Below are 17,017 nucleotides of genomic sequence, written 5' to 3' on the forward strand. Positions count from 1 at the left end.
TTGGTCTAAAATATGAACAAGTCGACAAGAAGGAAGCTTCAGCCACAAGTACGCATAAATATGAACATGAAATCTCGTGAAATCCTCACTTGCTTCACACTTCTCTTTCCCCTATTGACGGTTTCTTCAACTCTGCTTGCTCTTTTCCCGCACGCACTTGGATTTGCACATCGTCACCATGCAACTACTCTCTTTATTGAGTCCAGAACTGGTCAAATATTGTAAAGTAAATGGTATTTGCTTTTAAAATTATTGGTGAGGATGTGAATCACCAAAATAAAAAATATAAGAAAATTGCTTTTAAAATATATATATATTTGGCATAAATATATATATATATCCACTGTCAGTGTTAGACAGGTAGATGGGGGATAAACTAATGCTAATTTCCAGTTGAGTTTGCCACTTGATTTGCTTCTTAAAGGTTTGGGTATTTAAGTAATTTGCCTTTGGTATAGAAAAATGGTTTCACATTATAATAGTTTTTAAGTCGAGAAGAAAACAAAGCTCGAGTCCTTCCATCACTTTCTATGGATTGTCTTCACCATGGATGAAGTCAATTCACTTCCACAATCTCCATTATTTTCCTTGAAATAACCCAACTCCTGTTATCCATCAGCTCGTCTCACACTCTCTAGCCCCTGCTGCCCACAATGAATTCCTTGTTTTTCTCATCTTCACCATCTCTAGGCCTCTTCCTTTTATTGGTGTTGGTTTTGTTCGATTTTCCTGTGTCTTTAGGCAACCCTGATGAATTGTACAAATACAATACCTGTAGTAAAGAGTTCAACTGCGGCAACATCACAGGCGTGAGTTATCCTTTCTGGGGATCCGACCGGCCCTTGGGTTGTGGGCATCTTGACCTGCAGCTCAATTGTCATGACGGTATCGCAACCATAGAGATTATGGGCGTTAATTACCGTGTTTTGAGTTTCAATAAGGATGCTCAAACTCTAAGAATTGCAAGACAGGACTACTTGAAGGGAATTTGCTCGCCCCTTCTTGTTAACACTACGCTGGATCCCAAACTCTTTGATTATGCAGCTGTTTACCAGTATGTCACATTTTTCTATGGTTGCCCCTATTCTCTGGCAATATCTGTTATGCCTCAAAAATTTTCTTGTTCCATAGCTGGGATTCCTCTGAAGGATGGTTACTTCGTAGCTTCACCGCAGCCTCAGGGCCCTGGACCATGCAATGTCAGCGTGTTTGTTCCAATTCTTTCAACATCCATTTTGGAAGGAATTGGAAAGTTTCAAAATTTGGATCAATTAATTGAAGGAGTGATTGGAGAAGGAATTGAGGTGAGATTGAATGTGGATGGTACAGCATGTAGTGAATGCCTGGAATCAAAGGGAGTATGTGGTTATGACATCGGTTTGAATCAAACGACTTGCTACTGCAAAGATCAACTTCAAGCCTCCAAAACATGTGGTTCCCCAACAGGTGAGGGACCCTCCCCGGAATCTTCCCCTCCAAGTACGTATCTCAATGTCATGTTTTTGGGGCAATGTTTTATTTCATACTCGTAGGCATTAGTTAAGATTCATATATAGCACAGCACCCACATATATACCAACAAGCTCAATACACCATAGCATCAAACACTTTCTACCCTTGAGAATTCATTAGTTGCCCTGACCACCAAATTCAAATCATGACTCGCAATCCACCAGCTACGGGAGGTAGGAATACTTCTTCTGGAGGGGTGAAGAACTGTCCTGCAATTGCAGAACCCTCTGTGATTAAAATTATAGAAGAAATTAGAGATCAATTCTAATCAACTAGCTCTTGAATTTGATTAGGATCATCCTATCCGTTCAATAACTAATTATATGAAGATTGACTATGTATTAGGTAGTGGACCAAGCAATAAGTAACTCTATAACCCTTGTGGGACCAGAAGAGTCCAATGCCCTTGGTACGGGTGATGAAACCATTACAGACCTAGTGAATAACTAGGCATGAATAGAAAATAGAAATCTTATGGGAATAATAAGACCACGTCAATAAAGTTTATTTCCTTGCTAGATTTTTTATCTTATTTTTGTGTGGTGATAATTACTTGTTGCCCTCTAAAGTATCGCAAGTCCTTTCTCTTGCAAGTAAGAAACTTTTAATTTAACATTATGTAGTTTGCAAGTAGTTACACAGAGATATGAATTTTTTGTGAGATAATAAGACTACATCATTTAAGCCGCCCCTTTTCCAACTATAGAGCTGCTTTCAATTTTATTTTGTTGGTTAGCTGTCAGCATTCCAAGTAGTATGAAAAGCCTTTCGTAATTAATCAACTCTTTAAGTTCTTATACTTTCTATTTACAAGAGTTACGTATGCATGTTGTACTCTTATTGGCCTGTTTTGAATTCTCCAACTGTGTTGGTTGTATTTAAGGTGAGAAACCTTATTAGTCGTTGGTTAGGAATTGGTCACTAAAATAAACCTAAAAGGCAAATAACTTGTGCGAGGGAAAAATGTATTTGCGATAGAAACAAGGTATTTATGTTGAAAACTGGGAAAAACAATTGGAGGAAAACCAATGATAGTCTTTGAAACTAATAATGTCTGGAAACTTAAGAATGAGTGGAATAATGTAGAATTCCACAATGTTGGATGTTGTTAAGCACATACTCCATGCCAGCTAATTAATTGAATTCGTGCTGAACTACAAACGATTTCTGGTTCTTGTTTTTTTGACAAGCACAGCTCACTGTGAGTCATACCTGACAAATCTACAAGGATTAGAGGGCCAGGGAAAAATCTTGAGAGTCTATACAGAAAAAATGGTGTCTCAACTCTCAAACAATCCTTCAGTTTGTATTCATTGTACGAAACCAAAATAGATGGATACAACTCTTTAAAAGGGAGTTAAAAGAAAATCTGGGAGACTTCCCTAATTGGTTGGGGGAGCCCCAAGGGAAGCAGAATTTGCTCATTCCATGATCAGTTTATTACCTTTTCTATTGTTTGAAAAGTAGATATCCACTTTGATTAGTTGAGCTGGCAAGTGGATCTATGGTCGATCAATTTTTACAAACATTTAACCCAATAAATTAACATATTTAAATATGAAAAAGAAATATATCAATACGACACTACACTCCATAACAGGGGAATCTTATTACGGGTACCCTTATGGGGTTCTTTTTATCAAGTGGTGCAAGTCATGGGAATTTCATAAGGGGATGTAATTGTTAGAAAGAACCAATATATTGATGGAACAGCTATTGTTCATTGGGTTTGGACATTGGATGTTGCCCGATCTCCTTTGAGTTCAAATACTAGATGTTAACTTATGTTTATCAGTCATCTATTAGTGTAGCTACTTTTTTTTTAGTTTAGACATTGGATGTTGCTTGAACTTATGTTCTTTGATCACTTACATATTGTACAAACCTTTTTCTCCTAGGCGGTTTTACTATTGAGTACTGTGATAACTTTAATTAGGTTGATTTGGACATTAGTGTATTTATCGAAGCTCCACTCTAATGTTGTTCCACTCAGTTGCTAAGGATAACCTATCACACAAGAAAGATCCAAGGAGACCTCAAAAATTTCCCACCAGTGATCAAGTTAAACTTTAAGCAAAGAGAATGAACAAGAATATGTAAGGAGAGAATCATTTTAAAGAGGGGAGGTGGTCCTCATCTTCCTCATTTTTTAGTCCACTATATAGTATCTCATAAGGGGTAGATTAGGAATACTACATGGGCTTAATAAAGGTCATCCTAGGTCAAAATGAATTTCCCATTAAGTGTTAGGATACTCATTGCCCCTGTAATCCCCAATTGTCAAATTTGATGGCCTCGTTGAGCTTAACATCTCATCTATTTGTTCAAAATGACTTTCCCATTAAGTATTTGAGATACCCATTGAGACCCTATAATCGCCATTTGTCAAATATTGAGATATGGTGCTTTCTAGCAAATAAGAAGGAATCAATTAACAAGCTACTTTGAATTATGAATACATTATGAGCATAGTCATTCCAATGGAGGGAAGGAAAGTCCTAGAGCACCCTTTCCCTAACCTGAATAACTACTCAATAGATACTGAATGAAAATTAACTTGAAGAAATAAAATAAAAAGCAAGAAATTGAACGTCATACATTAAATCAAATGTGAAATTACAATGATTAGTGATGTTAAAAAAATTAATTATGCATTAAATAAAAACCAATTTAAGATAAATAAAATAAATGAAAGCAACAACAAGAAAATAAAAAATAAATAAATAACCTAAAAATAAAAGTTTATCCAAGATCCCATCTTCCTAAGGTTGACCATAAGAAATAAGGAAGAATGTGCAAGAACTCACCCTTAAGGCAAAAGATTTGAACTCACTTAATAATTGCTCATTTCCTCTTTTATGTCTTTCCTAAGCAAGCCTTGAGTTACTTATTCCTAGAGGTCTTTCCCAAAGTCAAGGGCTCAATATTGGTTGAAATTAGTCACCCACTTTGGCCCAACCCATCCCTTCATTTTAAAACAATTAAAATAGCTCTCATGTATTGCAATCACGTGAGTTTTGATACCAAAATGGTGATTGTAGGTGGTGAGGCCCTTTGTGGTGCATTGGAACATCCCTAGTCTTTCTCTATATAGTTTCACAAACAATCTCCAAAGTTTCTAAAATTTAGTTAGATTTAAGTTTGAAAAGTGGAGAACTTAACAAAATTTGTTTTACATCAATTGAACATGTTTAACCCCTTTAATCACCTCAAAACATTTTATTGATCATATAGATACTTGATAATTCCTTGCAAATTCTCTTCATATATGGAATGTCGGAGAAGGATTTTGAGATCTTCTTTATTTGCGAAGTATGATCATAAACATAAAAGACTCAAAAAAAAAAAAAAACATGAGAAAATTGAACATAGACATAATTACTTAATTGTAAGGTAATTTTAATATTGAAATTAAGTAAAAGATGTGATCATCATCCCAGCTTTTATACCCAATAATCACCCCTTGTGGAGGAGTTGGAGGTCAGTTGTAGGCGCCTTGTACTTTAATACAAGTCAATTCACCAGACAACTGTGACTAGCTTTGACTGATGATGCCCAATCATGCTGTCCGATCAAGGAATAAGGTTCAAAAGTCTGCAAATTATCCGGGAGACGTTAAGTGACCGACCCCCTCATAGCTGCCCGAAATACGTGGGTGGCCGACTCCCCCACCTATCAAGTGCAGATTTCGGGCATAGAGACCTTGACAGCTGCCCTAATCTAATGAAATTCTAGCAAACACTTGTATTTTCTTTAAATTTATAAATACCCTAATTGTCTTGTCAAAGTCTGATCAACACAATATATAGACTTTGGTGCCTTCTTGAACCCCGTTCATATTTTCTCCGGGTTATGATCGAACTACACATTCAAGAGTTCTCACTACTGTTATTTAATTATGCCATAGAAGACAGATGAATACGTGGATTCCACTTGGCGTTAAGTTCCAGTCATGAGCATACTTTTGGCATTACACGCAATCCCCATAGTCAAAACTCCGATATTTTCCGAGCCAGATTTACTTAGTCAAAACTCGTCACCATCAGAAATGAGACTTCTTTCATCTTAATTCATCTCCTTCATTCTCCCCTCAAATATCTCCTCAGACCCCTACCAAGTTTTCATGAGTTTACACTTTGTTTCAAGTTGTTTGTGTAGATGCATGCGTACTAGTTAAGTCATCATCTCTAATTTCCAAAAAAATAGACAAAGAAAGAAAGACGATTGGAGACAGAGTCCATGAGTAGGTGCTGCCATCGATTGTTAACTAGCAAGACCAATGGGGTACGGATGAGAGCCTAATCGTAATGAACTTTTGGCGGGTTCGTGGTTGAGTGCCTTGGGACATGTAGTTAATTATAAGTTCCATGTCCTGTTGTTTCTTGTTAAATCATTTCATTCCAAGGAAAATTCTATGAGTCTGTTGTTTGAATTAATTTTAAGAACATTTTTTCCTTCTTTTGTTTTCCTTAAAAGTATAAAATCATTCTTTGGAGTAGAAAACATTTTGAGAATTTGTTCTAAAAGTAGGGTATATTTTGATAATTTTCACTTATTTTTATCGAAATTATTTTAAAAAAATAATTATATAAATAAAAAGAATAATTAAAAATAAAGTATTATAGATAAAAATTACTTTTTTAGTAAAATTTAAAAATATAAAACATAGGTTAAATAATATTCTAAATTCTTAATTCTACTTTTATTTTAGAAACTTCATTAACCTATTTTAAAATATTGTTCTTAAAACTTGTTTTTTGAAAACTGTTTCGAAATGCCCCCAAGAGACTATAAGTTGAGATATACTTATCAAACTTCTCTTTTTTATCAAAGGTGTAAAAAAATCTAAACCCTTGAATAAAGATATAAATAATAACATCAATAAATAATATATATATATATAGTAGGATTAAATTAATGACACTATTAGGTATGTCTTTTGTTTGTTTTTATTTTTTATATAATAAAGATATACATATTTGGAAGTATTCATAATTTTTAAAAAAAATACTAATTTAATATATTTTCAAGTGTATCAAAATTCCAAATTTAATTAAATTATTATTTTATATAATTAAAATAAAATATGTGAAAACATAGGAAATTAGTAAGTAAATAATAATTAAGGTTTATGTTTGATTATTAAGAAAATGGAAGAAAATTTCTTATGTTTTATTAACTACTAATTTATTTATATGTGGTATATCTTTTTGGATTTATAGATTTGTTATTCATATGTGAAGTTAATTAACAAAACTAATTTATAAATTTTTTTAAATTTGGAGAAGAATATTAAATCCTATTTTTTATTTTTTTTAAGTAAATTTAGTTATATTTTGAGCAGAGAGAAAAACAAGATTTGGGTATTATAGAAATTAAAGTTAAAAAGATGAGAAACGAGAGAACAGACTTTCTATTTTTTATATTAAGATGAAAATCAATAAATACTTAGAAGCTGGGAGAGAAAGGAACAGGCAAAGGAGGAGAAATTGTCATTTCCCTGACTTTTGACTTGTACATGAATCATGATAAATTTTATGAGTTTCCGGCACTTCATTTATAGGCTGTTGGGTTTGTTGACCAAGTGCCGATCGAAAATGAATTAAATATTGGATTTGCGTACAGGGCAAACCACTTAGCGATAGATTGTTTACATTAGACTCGGTCAGTTACATTGCCACCCACCGGCTCCCATTACATTCCAACAGAAGCTTCTTTTCCTTGGAAAAAGCTTCACAAGTCTCCAAATCTTTTCAAAGATCCACCGTTTAATTTTATTTTCATGATTGAGAAAGGAAATTAATTTCATCTCATCTCCATCTCCATATCCATATCCATATCCATATCCTTCTGAATCATTCCAAATCGCTCTCTCTTGCAAAATGCATCTCCATCTTTTTCCACTTTTCCTTATCCTCCTGTTCATGTTCATGGTCCCTGTTCCGAGGGTTGTGTGCGAGGCCAATCAACAATTCGTCAGCTGCGGCGCACAGTATGAGTGCGGGAATATGAATATTAGTTATCCTTTCTGGGGAGGGAGCCGCCCTCCTTACTGTGGCCATCCAGGGTTCGAGCTGACTTGTAATGGTGAAGCCCCGGTGTTTACGATGAAGGAGGCGAGTTACCGAATCCTGGATATCAATAACTCATTCCATACTCTCACCGTTGCTAGGGCGGATTACTGGGATAGTTACTGCCCTCCTACATATGTTAACACCACTCTGAATGAATCCATTTTTAGTTATAATGCCACCTATACAGACGTGACCCTCTACTATGATTGTCCCCAACTTACTATCGCGCCTTCCAACCAGTTCAATTGCACCAATATCACTGGTTACTATACAACACTGGATTTTAACCTTGGCGTAAGCATAGGGAGTTGCAGTGTGTATGTGACGGTTCCGATTTTCAAGTCAGCAGCTACCGCTATAGTGAGCGGTGGAGGTACACTGACTCTTCTTACTGAAGCTCTTAAGGGTGGTTTCGGGTTGGAGTGGAATGCCAGTAATAGTTTGTGTACAGAATGTGTTGAATCCGGTGGGCAGTGCGGCTATACCTCCAACCAATTCACATGCTATTGTCGGAATGGGTATTCTCCCTCCACTTGCCAAAACACAACAAGCGCATCAGGTATGTATAGAAACAACTTCATCATATATATAGCTTTCGACTCACAAACATGCATGCCACCCATCATCACTTTCCTCATTATTGTGTTTTCTGGAGGCACCTTAGATTTAATTTGTTTTGGGAAGAGCCAGTTTAAGGGAGAGTAGCTTTCCTTTGGAATTTGAGGGAAATATGGTTTGCTTGTTCCCGAGCCACACTGAATCCTCAATTTTTCCACACCCTGGAACATCCCCAATTAACACCACTTTTATCATTTTTTTTTCCACCATTCTTTTAGATTAATTGCATATTGATTGAAGGAGGAACCTTTCTCTGAGTCTATATTCAAAGGTCCTGTCCCTTGAGGTTGCAGAATATGAATCCTTCCATTTTAAAATTAGAATTTGACAAGTCGCAATCTGCTCAGAGCAAGAGACATATATATCTAAGGTTGGTGTTTTATTCTTTTCGTTGCCATCAGATGATGGAATATTGAGATGGGATCGAAAACTGATTATGCCCAACAGTAGTCTGCAGTCTGCCTCATATTCTCTTTCACCATGCTCTTTCACCTTAAGAATACAAACCACCTAGCAGAAATTAGAGCTGGTGACAACCCAGGCCTAAACTAACTTCCCAGGGAGCCTTTCACTCTTCTGGACTTGAAATCAAGTATTCTGAGTCCTTGATCGAGCTCTTAAGGGGTTGTCTGAATCCCTTTTTTTCTCACCTAAGATTTTGGGCTCCAACTTTATAAGGGTCTTCCATCCATGTTTTTCCTCCACCCAGATCCCATGTTTAGCGCGCCAGTCAACTTAGAGGTGCCAACTGCACTAAATTAATCGTTCTATTTTTAATCATTATGCTTCCCAATAAGACTGGGTTGGTAAAGATAGTCACCGCATGCCAAGCCTACCTAGTAAATATCTATCATATCTTGCGCATCATCCACTGTGTAATCCCTTCTTTAGTGGCTACCAAGTCCAAGGAACCTGCAATTGGTTTTTGTTTAACATGAAAGCTTCTGGAAATAAAAAATTTGGTTACCTGCTCTGCCTAAACTATGGGTTAGGTTTTAAGTTTTAGAAGTAGGTCTTGTTTGGGTGAAGTTGAATTTTCCGACTACACCTACTAACTAACAGTAATCGACTTTTCTGACCCACCAGTTTATGCGTCTTTCCGCTTTTACATACAGACCCAATTCAATTCATGGTAGTCGTGTTTTTAAAATTGTAAATTTAGTCAAATGAAGTGGCCGGGCTTCAACTTCATGTTGTCTAGACTCTCTAGAATTGCAATTTAGTTAAAATAAAATAAATAAACATAGCCAAGAAGGCTCAATGATGACTCAAATAAAAATTGGCAATTTCCCACAAAACAAATATTAGAAAGAGGAGTTGAAGAAATCCATACGACTTCTGGAAAATGTTGTAGGGTTAGGTAGCTTTCTTCAAGTTGCAGATTGGACCTTCCATTGAGAAGGTGAGCAAACTAAGGTGGTGTTTGTTTTTTTACTTAATTCTAAATAGAACCTTAATACTTAATAGTATTAAATATTAGGTTGTTTATTTTTATAGTATTTTATTTCTATTAAGTATTAAAAAGTAAGAAAAACCATTGTGTTATTTTTTCTATTTAGAAAAAGTCACATATTTTGATTTTTTCTATTTAGTAAAAAGTTTATAATAAGTCATAAAAAAGTAAAAAAACAAACAACTTAAATTCTAAAACTAAATGATTTTCAGCAGAAAATAAAAAAAACAAACACCACCTACGTCTCCCATGTGATATTGAGGTAAATATTATTATTATTATGGAGTGGTTGTAGGTTTTGTACCTAATACACCCAAGTCTTCCAGTTTTTCAGTAGGCATTAGAAATACGTTTTCCATTTTTACTTGTATTAATCAATTTTGGATAACAAGGATGAGATCATTCGTGGGCAATTTGGTAATCACACTCCTTCGAACGCTACAATAAGTCGATAGAAATGCCGACGTGGCGACTTGAATATGACAAGATTTCCAGAGAATGGTAGCAGCAATCGTGGAATGGTCCGTGGCAGACCCCCACCACATGGGCTCCACCACCATCAACGTTAAATACTTTACAGTCCAATTTCAAAGGTCAACCAAAGCCACCGCCGACCTCCAATCCTCCGACAAATCCCCTCACCCTGTTACCAAATGCCATCTCACTCCACACTCCACCCCCTCCCCTCTCTTCTCCATCCTCAATGTCGCCGCCGCCGCCGCCGCCGCCGCCGCTACTCCTCCTCCTCCTTCCGGCCGTCCTTCTCATCTGCTCCGGCCACCTCCCGGCCACTCTCTCCGCTGGTGTCACCTTCTTCCCCAACTGCAACCGCACTTTCAGCTGCGGCTCCCTCCAGAACATCACCTACCCTTTCACTGGAGGCGACCGTCCGGAGCACTGCGGGCCACCGGGGTTCAGGCTAATTTGCCGGGACGGGTACGCCGAGTTGAAGATGAAGTCTCTGATATACCGAGTTCTTCGAATCGACCAGACCGGTGAAAACCTAACCCTGACCAGGTTGGATCTCTGGAATAACACTTGCCCCTCCCAGTTCGCTAATTCCACTCTCAATTTCACTATCTTCAATTACGGCATGGGTAACGAAGACCTAAACTTGTTCTATGGCTGCGATAGTGTGAAGCTAATTACGCCTTACAAACAGTTTAATTGCAATGCGAGTGGCAGTGCAAGTGGCAATTCAAGCTATGCTTATTATTTAATTGGTCCCGTTCCCGATCCGATTCTGAAAATTATTCGTTGTAATACTAGCCTTAGGATTCCGGTTCTTCAATCAGCGGCGAATAGTCTCACTGCCAATAACATCACCCTCGGCGAAGTTTTGACGGTGGGTTTCAATGTGAATTATAGTAACCCCTGTGAAGCCAAGTGTTCAGCATGTATTGCCTATGGTGCGCAATGTGGATATGACTATGATAAGGAAGAACCCATCTGTATTTGCAGTGATCGGATTTGTCATGTACGAGGTATTCGAGCTTGCTCCATGTTACTCATTTTTCTTTGTAAGTGATTTTAATTGTGGTATAGGTTATGGAGAATGGTTGGGAGACGATTAGGATGATTAGTCCAGTCCTGATAGCTTTTCCTTAATGGAATGAACTCATTTTTGGTCTATAGATGGTTTAGGATTGATGCTTTGCAATGGTCCGGGTTTTGCTGCAGACCCTGTTTTCACCATTCTTTCACTCAAAATGCACATACGTCATTCCATTTTAGACAACTTGGCCTGGACAACCTACATGCTAAGATCCTGGATTGCAACCAAACTTGATCTAATTCTGCCCCAAAGCATGCTCTTAAAGTCTGATTAGAGGAAAGGTTGTAAAAGCAAATAATGTAATCAACCCTAATCCCGGAATTGTAAGTGAATTGTTTATCCTTGAAAAGAAATTACTAAATACATGTCCTAACCCATATAGATGTAGGCAGTATAGGATTCCAGTTCTGCAACCCAACTCAATCTTGACCTCGTTTGTTCTGTTTGATGGATGTTGAATTCTCTGAACAGAGTGAAATTTGGCAAACTTGGGTCAACCCAATTTTGCATTTTATGTCTCAGAATTATAATGCACACATTCTCTTCTCGACCTTGAAATAAAGGAGATGAAAGAAAAAAGGTTTATATGTTCTTTGTCTACGTACTTGTCAGTGAACTCATTCTTTTTTGCTTTGTTCAAAAGCTAGAGAACTTCTTCCAACTCTGCTCTCAAGTGTCTAGCTTATTAGATTAATAGATGCTAACACAGTGCTTGAACATCTTTCTGGCTCATGATTTCTACCCTTGTTAATAGCACAAACTTCCTTAGTTAAACATACATCTATATTTCTGGCCCAAGATAAAATAAAGTATGTAATTCCTTGGTAGATGAGAAACTGCTATTTCAGTCTGAATTTTCAATCTTTCTACAGGTGTTTGGTACTCAATTCTACATCATGTTTGATTTCAGTGAGGGCTGACTTTCTTTTGGTATCTTAATTTGGTACAGAAGAAGAAGAGGAAAACTATGTTAAGATTTGGTCACTTAAGTTCTGCTAATTCCTGTTTGCTTTTGCATTCTGAATTCTGTTTATTGTTTTTTATGAATGTTTTTTGATCTATTACTTAACTTTTTCCTGTGTCGTGCTCTTAGTGCTGCTATCTTTCTAATTGATTTCAAGCCAGCAATCTTACTGGTGAAGGTGTCTGGCTGCCGAGTCTGCTAAATCTAGATTGTATGAGACTGTGTCAGACAGACCATCAAACCTCCCTAGTTTGCGAGAAAATGGAGCCCCCACAACAACACTATCACATATCCTTCCTTTAGTTCACTGCCAAGGGAAAAATAAAAATAAAAACACCCTACTTAACAGTATGTCTTTAACAATGGCATCTCAATTTGCAAAGAGATTCTGGTCAACAAATGTATATAATGTTTTATAATTGTTTCTGTATCGACACTTTCTACATCCATCACCTGCTTCCATTTCAGTGAATAGCCTAGTAGGCTATGATTTTAGTGGCTTTGTTGATTGGAAGGGTTATGAGGAAAATCTTAGTTTCTAACAAATATTAATTAGGATGATCAATAAGGGCCTGATTGGTTAGTTTGTATTACCATTGTGTTATATATGTTCCTTTTTTCTATCTGCATACAAAATAAATTTCCCATTAGTTACTTTGACACAGTCATTCATGTTTCAACTGACATTGGCTGTATTTCATGAATGTTGCAGGGACAGGCGGTAATAATGTACCAAAAACAGTAGGTAATACCTCTTATTTCAAACAGATTTGAACGCCTTCAAAATGGTTCTTGTCTTGAAGCAGATTTAGAATCCTTTTCTTCCATTTTCAGGCTATTCCGTATTAGGTGCAGTCCTTTTGGGCATTTTCCTTGGATGTCTCTTCTATTTTCTTGCCCAACGGCGAAGACGTGCATCCAAAGCTAAAAGCAAGGACCTCCCTACTCCTCCTTCAAGCAAAGGCATTGCACCATCCTTAACTGGTTTCTCTGAGAGCATCCCCTCTTATCCCTATACAAAGTCTGACATTGAAAAGGGGAGCACCTACTTTGGAGTTCAGGTCTTCAGTTACATGGAACTTGAAGAAGCCACTAACAATTTCGACCCATCTAGAGAACTTGGAGATGGAGGATTTGGCACTGTTTACTACGGTTAGAGGACCATAACTTTTAATATCTCTTGCAATTAGCGACTTAACTCACCGTCAAATATTTGGTTTTCCTTTTTCTGAACTTCTATTTCAATTCTTTGTTCAGGTAAACTACAAGATGGGCGTGTAGTTGCAGTTAAGCGCCTATATGAGAATAATTTCAAACGTGTTGAACAGTTCATGAACGAAGTTCAGATCCTAACTCGTTTACAACATCAAAACCTCGTGAAGTTGTATGGGTGCACCTCAAGGCGAAGCCGAGAACTCCTCCTTGTTTACGAATATATTCCTAATGGAACTGTGGCAGATCATCTTCACGGTAAGCAAGCAAACTCTGGCTCGATCACTTGGCCCGTAAGGTTGAGCATCGCCATAGAGACAGCCAATGCACTGGCTTACCTCCATGAGTCAGAAATCATACACCGTGATGTCAAAACAAACAATATTCTCCTGGATAACAATTTCCAGGTAAAAGTTGCTGATTTTGGGCTTTCTCGATTGTTCCCGACTGATGTCACCCATGTGTCAACTGCACCACAAGGGACGCCTGGCTATGTTGATCCCGAGTACCATCAGTGCTACCAACTGACGAGCAAGAGCGATGTTTATAGCTTTGGGGTGGTTTTGATGGAACTTATATCATCAAAACAAGCTGTGGACACCAATAGGCACCGGCATGATATTAATTTGGCCAACATGGCTGTGAACAAAATTCTAAATCATACGTTGCATGAGTTGGTGGATCCATCCCTTGGGTTTGAAAGTGATTCTCTTGTAAGGAGGAAAATAACGTTGGTGGCAGAGTTGGCTTTTCGGTGTCTGCAACATGAGAGGGATATGAGGCCTACCATGGGAGAAGTGCTCAAGGCTCTGAGACGAATTGAGAATGAAGAGAGCGACGTGCAGAAAGCAGAGGAGGTGGATATAAACTCAGAGGACATCGGGCTTTTAAAGAGTAACCCTCCCCCGGTCTCTCCAGATTCAGTGGTGGCTGATAAAGGGGTCAACCCTACTACACCTTATTCTTTCTAGTAGGTTGAGATTTCATTTTTGCTTAAATTTGAGACTAGAATGGTTTAAGTATTACTCACACTCGTGATAGGATGTCACCGAGTGTATTAGAATTTCATTGTCTTGGGAACCACCTGGCTTTGTCATGATGTTCATAGAAGATAAATGCAAGCAAACATACCTAATATGTGCAAGTTTCAGGGAATGTACATAGTAAAATGAAGATAGCAGCACAAGTATGCTGATCTTCTTTTATTGGATACACCTGTTCGCATGCTTTCATTGCTTTGTTTACTTTTCAAGTTTTCTCAGAGAATTTTGCTTGTACTGCACATAGAGTTCTGCGTTCACAATTAAACCACCGCTTACATCATCATCTCATACTCCATATTTAGCGGCAGCTTCTCTTTGGATTTTTTGTTTCCGAATTACTTCGGAAAGGCATATTCTATTTTTTTTTTTTTAATTTTTTTATGTGATTGAAATACAAAATGATTGGATGTGACACATCATCCCAATCAAGCATCGTTTCGAAGCAAATCCCATATTTCTTAATATAAAAAAATGGTACTCGTCATTCTTTAAAACATAAGTGAAATAAAAATGAATAATTAACTTAAAATAATAATGAAATTAATTATTTTCGAAATCCTGAGAAGCTGCCACGTGCAAGCGGGAAGCTCATCCACCAGATTCACTCCCACGATGCTAACACCCAAAACGGACCCCAAAAAGAACCCATCCGTCCTTATTTTTCATTATTATTATTATTATTATTACTGTAAGGAGGAAAAAAAATTAAAAAAGAAAGAAAGGAAAAAAAAACAAAAAGGTAGAAAAGACTAAAGAGTAAAGAAGGATGGAAGAATCAAAATAGCGAATGCACTCACCTTATTCACGCTCTCCTCTCTCAAGCAATCATCACTCACAGAACAGATCCTCCAAGACCCTCCATCAGCATTCATTCCAATTCCATCTTTTTCTACAGAGGCAAAGTAGAGACACAAACTGCTAGATTTTGATCTCCAATGGCTACTCTCCAGAAATTCAAGCTCCTGGCCACTCAGTGCGCCGTCGCCGGAAGTCCGACGCGGAGCCCGACCACCAGCCCCGTCGTTCATCTCCGTCGCCGCAAAACTCTGCGAATGCTCCTCAGCCGCAACGCCGGCCGCCGGATGTCGCGGCGGGATAGCTCGCCGGATCCACCAGGGATCAGCGAGGATCCACCTCGGAGGCCGAAGGAGTTGTCCGCCAGTCACAAGCTGAAGGATTTGTTCATCTCCTCGCCTCCACTTGAAGATAGGGTTTCCGAGAAGGTGAGGAGTTCCGTCGATGAGCTGCCGACGGCGGAGTCCACTGAGAACAGCGGCTCCGGTGGCCGCCGAGGCGGGCCCAGTTACATCAGGCCGTTATCAGCGGCGTTTCGGCAGCGGTTGCTGAGAAGGGCTTGGCGACCCGTGCTGGTAACCATACCAGAATAGTCGCTGGGAAATGTACGGATAATTCCATTTTTTAATTTTTGGAAATTGTATTTTATTTTAATTTTCACTTTTTTTCTTTAATTTATTGTGCGTGGATAACCCCAAATTATTCCGTGCCGCATAGTTCTAACGGGCACCGCATGGTGCTAACATGAACATACATGCGACACCGACAACCATTATGATGGCAAGATCGGATGGGCGCAGAGAAGCGGGGTGCAACCCAGGTGGCGCATTTTAGCAAGAGAATGTGCCACCAGCATCATAAATATGGACCAGAGGAAACTTCAGTGTGTTTGCCACAAAACTAAAAAAAAATATAAACTTAGGCTTAGATTGATTTGTGGGGGCGTAGGTCTTAGGAAGTGGGATACATAATGAGGACAAGACAGAAGGTGATTAGTAATGTAATTGAAAGTTGTGTCTCTTGCAGTTCCATGTGTGATGTGTAGTGAGATGCTAACATAATTGTGGTTGGGGCGGTGACCCATCTTGTCCTTTCGAGGTCCCAAACCCCTCCTGCCCCATCTGATAAGTACATTGATCTTGATTGGACGATCTTGGTGTGGGGGGCACTCTGCCTTTATTGTCTCTATTGCTAGCGAACCCTCATTCGCTTTTAAGCCGTTGCTCTTGGATTTTTCCACCCTCCCTTTGGTAATTCTCTTTACCTTACATGGGTAATAACTATGTAAAACAAGATTGCTACAATCTTATATAAATTTGAAGATGGAGGCTGTGCTATTACAATATGGATGTGAGATGATGAAATTGGGTAGTACTAGGCTAGCCTAAAATGTTGTCCTGTTTTTAATGATGATGGGGGTCTAGTGTGATCAATCAATTGATGGTTAGATTAGCCTTTGCCTCTTTATGGGGAAAATTGCCATGCCTCCCTCTTACCGCTTCACATGATTAAAGTTGTACGGTATATATATATATATATATATATGTAGTAGTGGGCTTCATTCCCATGCATTACCATTCATCAACCAACATCATAATTCATATTTACAAGCTCCAAGGGCTTTCAATCCTCTGTTCTACAAGTGTTTTTAAACTGCATGTTTTGTCGGTCACACCTTTTACTTTTATGGTGTGTCAATATAATAAACATTATTATTATTATTATAATAATAATATGTGGGCTAAGGTAAACATCAGCAAAAGAAAAAAAGAAAAGTTACCTTTTAAAGAA

The 17,017-nt window shown here is 37.9% G+C and overlaps 2 protein-coding genes across 5 annotated transcripts; both read left to right on the forward strand.

The window, feature by feature from the left end:
* Nucleotides 1-484: 484 nt before the first annotated feature.
* Nucleotides 485-14,600, forward strand: LOC100853550 (LEAF RUST 10 DISEASE-RESISTANCE LOCUS RECEPTOR-LIKE PROTEIN KINASE-like 1.4). 4 transcript variants are annotated; one of them, XM_010662100.3, is made up of 4 exons: nucleotides 485-1,479; nucleotides 12,889-12,921; nucleotides 13,011-13,328; nucleotides 13,434-14,600. In XM_010662100.3, the coding sequence occupies exons 1-4, from the start codon at nucleotides 654-656 to the stop codon at nucleotides 14,357-14,359; spliced, it is 2,103 nt and encodes a 700-aa protein (XP_010660402.1). In that variant the 5' UTR covers nucleotides 485-653; the 3' UTR covers nucleotides 14,360-14,600. The 4 variants fall into 4 exon arrangements, with proteins under 4 accessions (XP_010660402.1, XP_010660403.1, XP_010660405.1 ...); XM_010662101.3 differs by having other exon boundaries at nucleotides 485-1,446; XM_010662103.3 differs by lacking the exon at nucleotides 485-1,479 and adding an exon at nucleotides 6,785-8,145.
* Nucleotides 14,601-15,065: 465 nt separating this feature from the next.
* LOC100254978 (uncharacterized) lies at nucleotides 15,066-15,925 on the forward strand. Its single transcript, XM_002284123.5, has one exon. The coding sequence runs from the start codon at nucleotides 15,367-15,369 to the stop codon at nucleotides 15,817-15,819; it is 453 nt and encodes a 150-aa protein (XP_002284159.1). The 5' UTR covers nucleotides 15,066-15,366; the 3' UTR covers nucleotides 15,820-15,925.
* Nucleotides 15,926-17,017: the final 1,092 nt, after the last annotated feature.

Source organism: Vitis vinifera, chromosome 14 (genome assembly GCF_030704535.1).
Source record: "Vitis vinifera cultivar Pinot Noir 40024 chromosome 14, ASM3070453v1".
In the NCBI taxonomy this organism is placed as follows: domain Eukaryota; kingdom Viridiplantae; phylum Streptophyta; class Magnoliopsida; order Vitales; family Vitaceae; genus Vitis; species Vitis vinifera.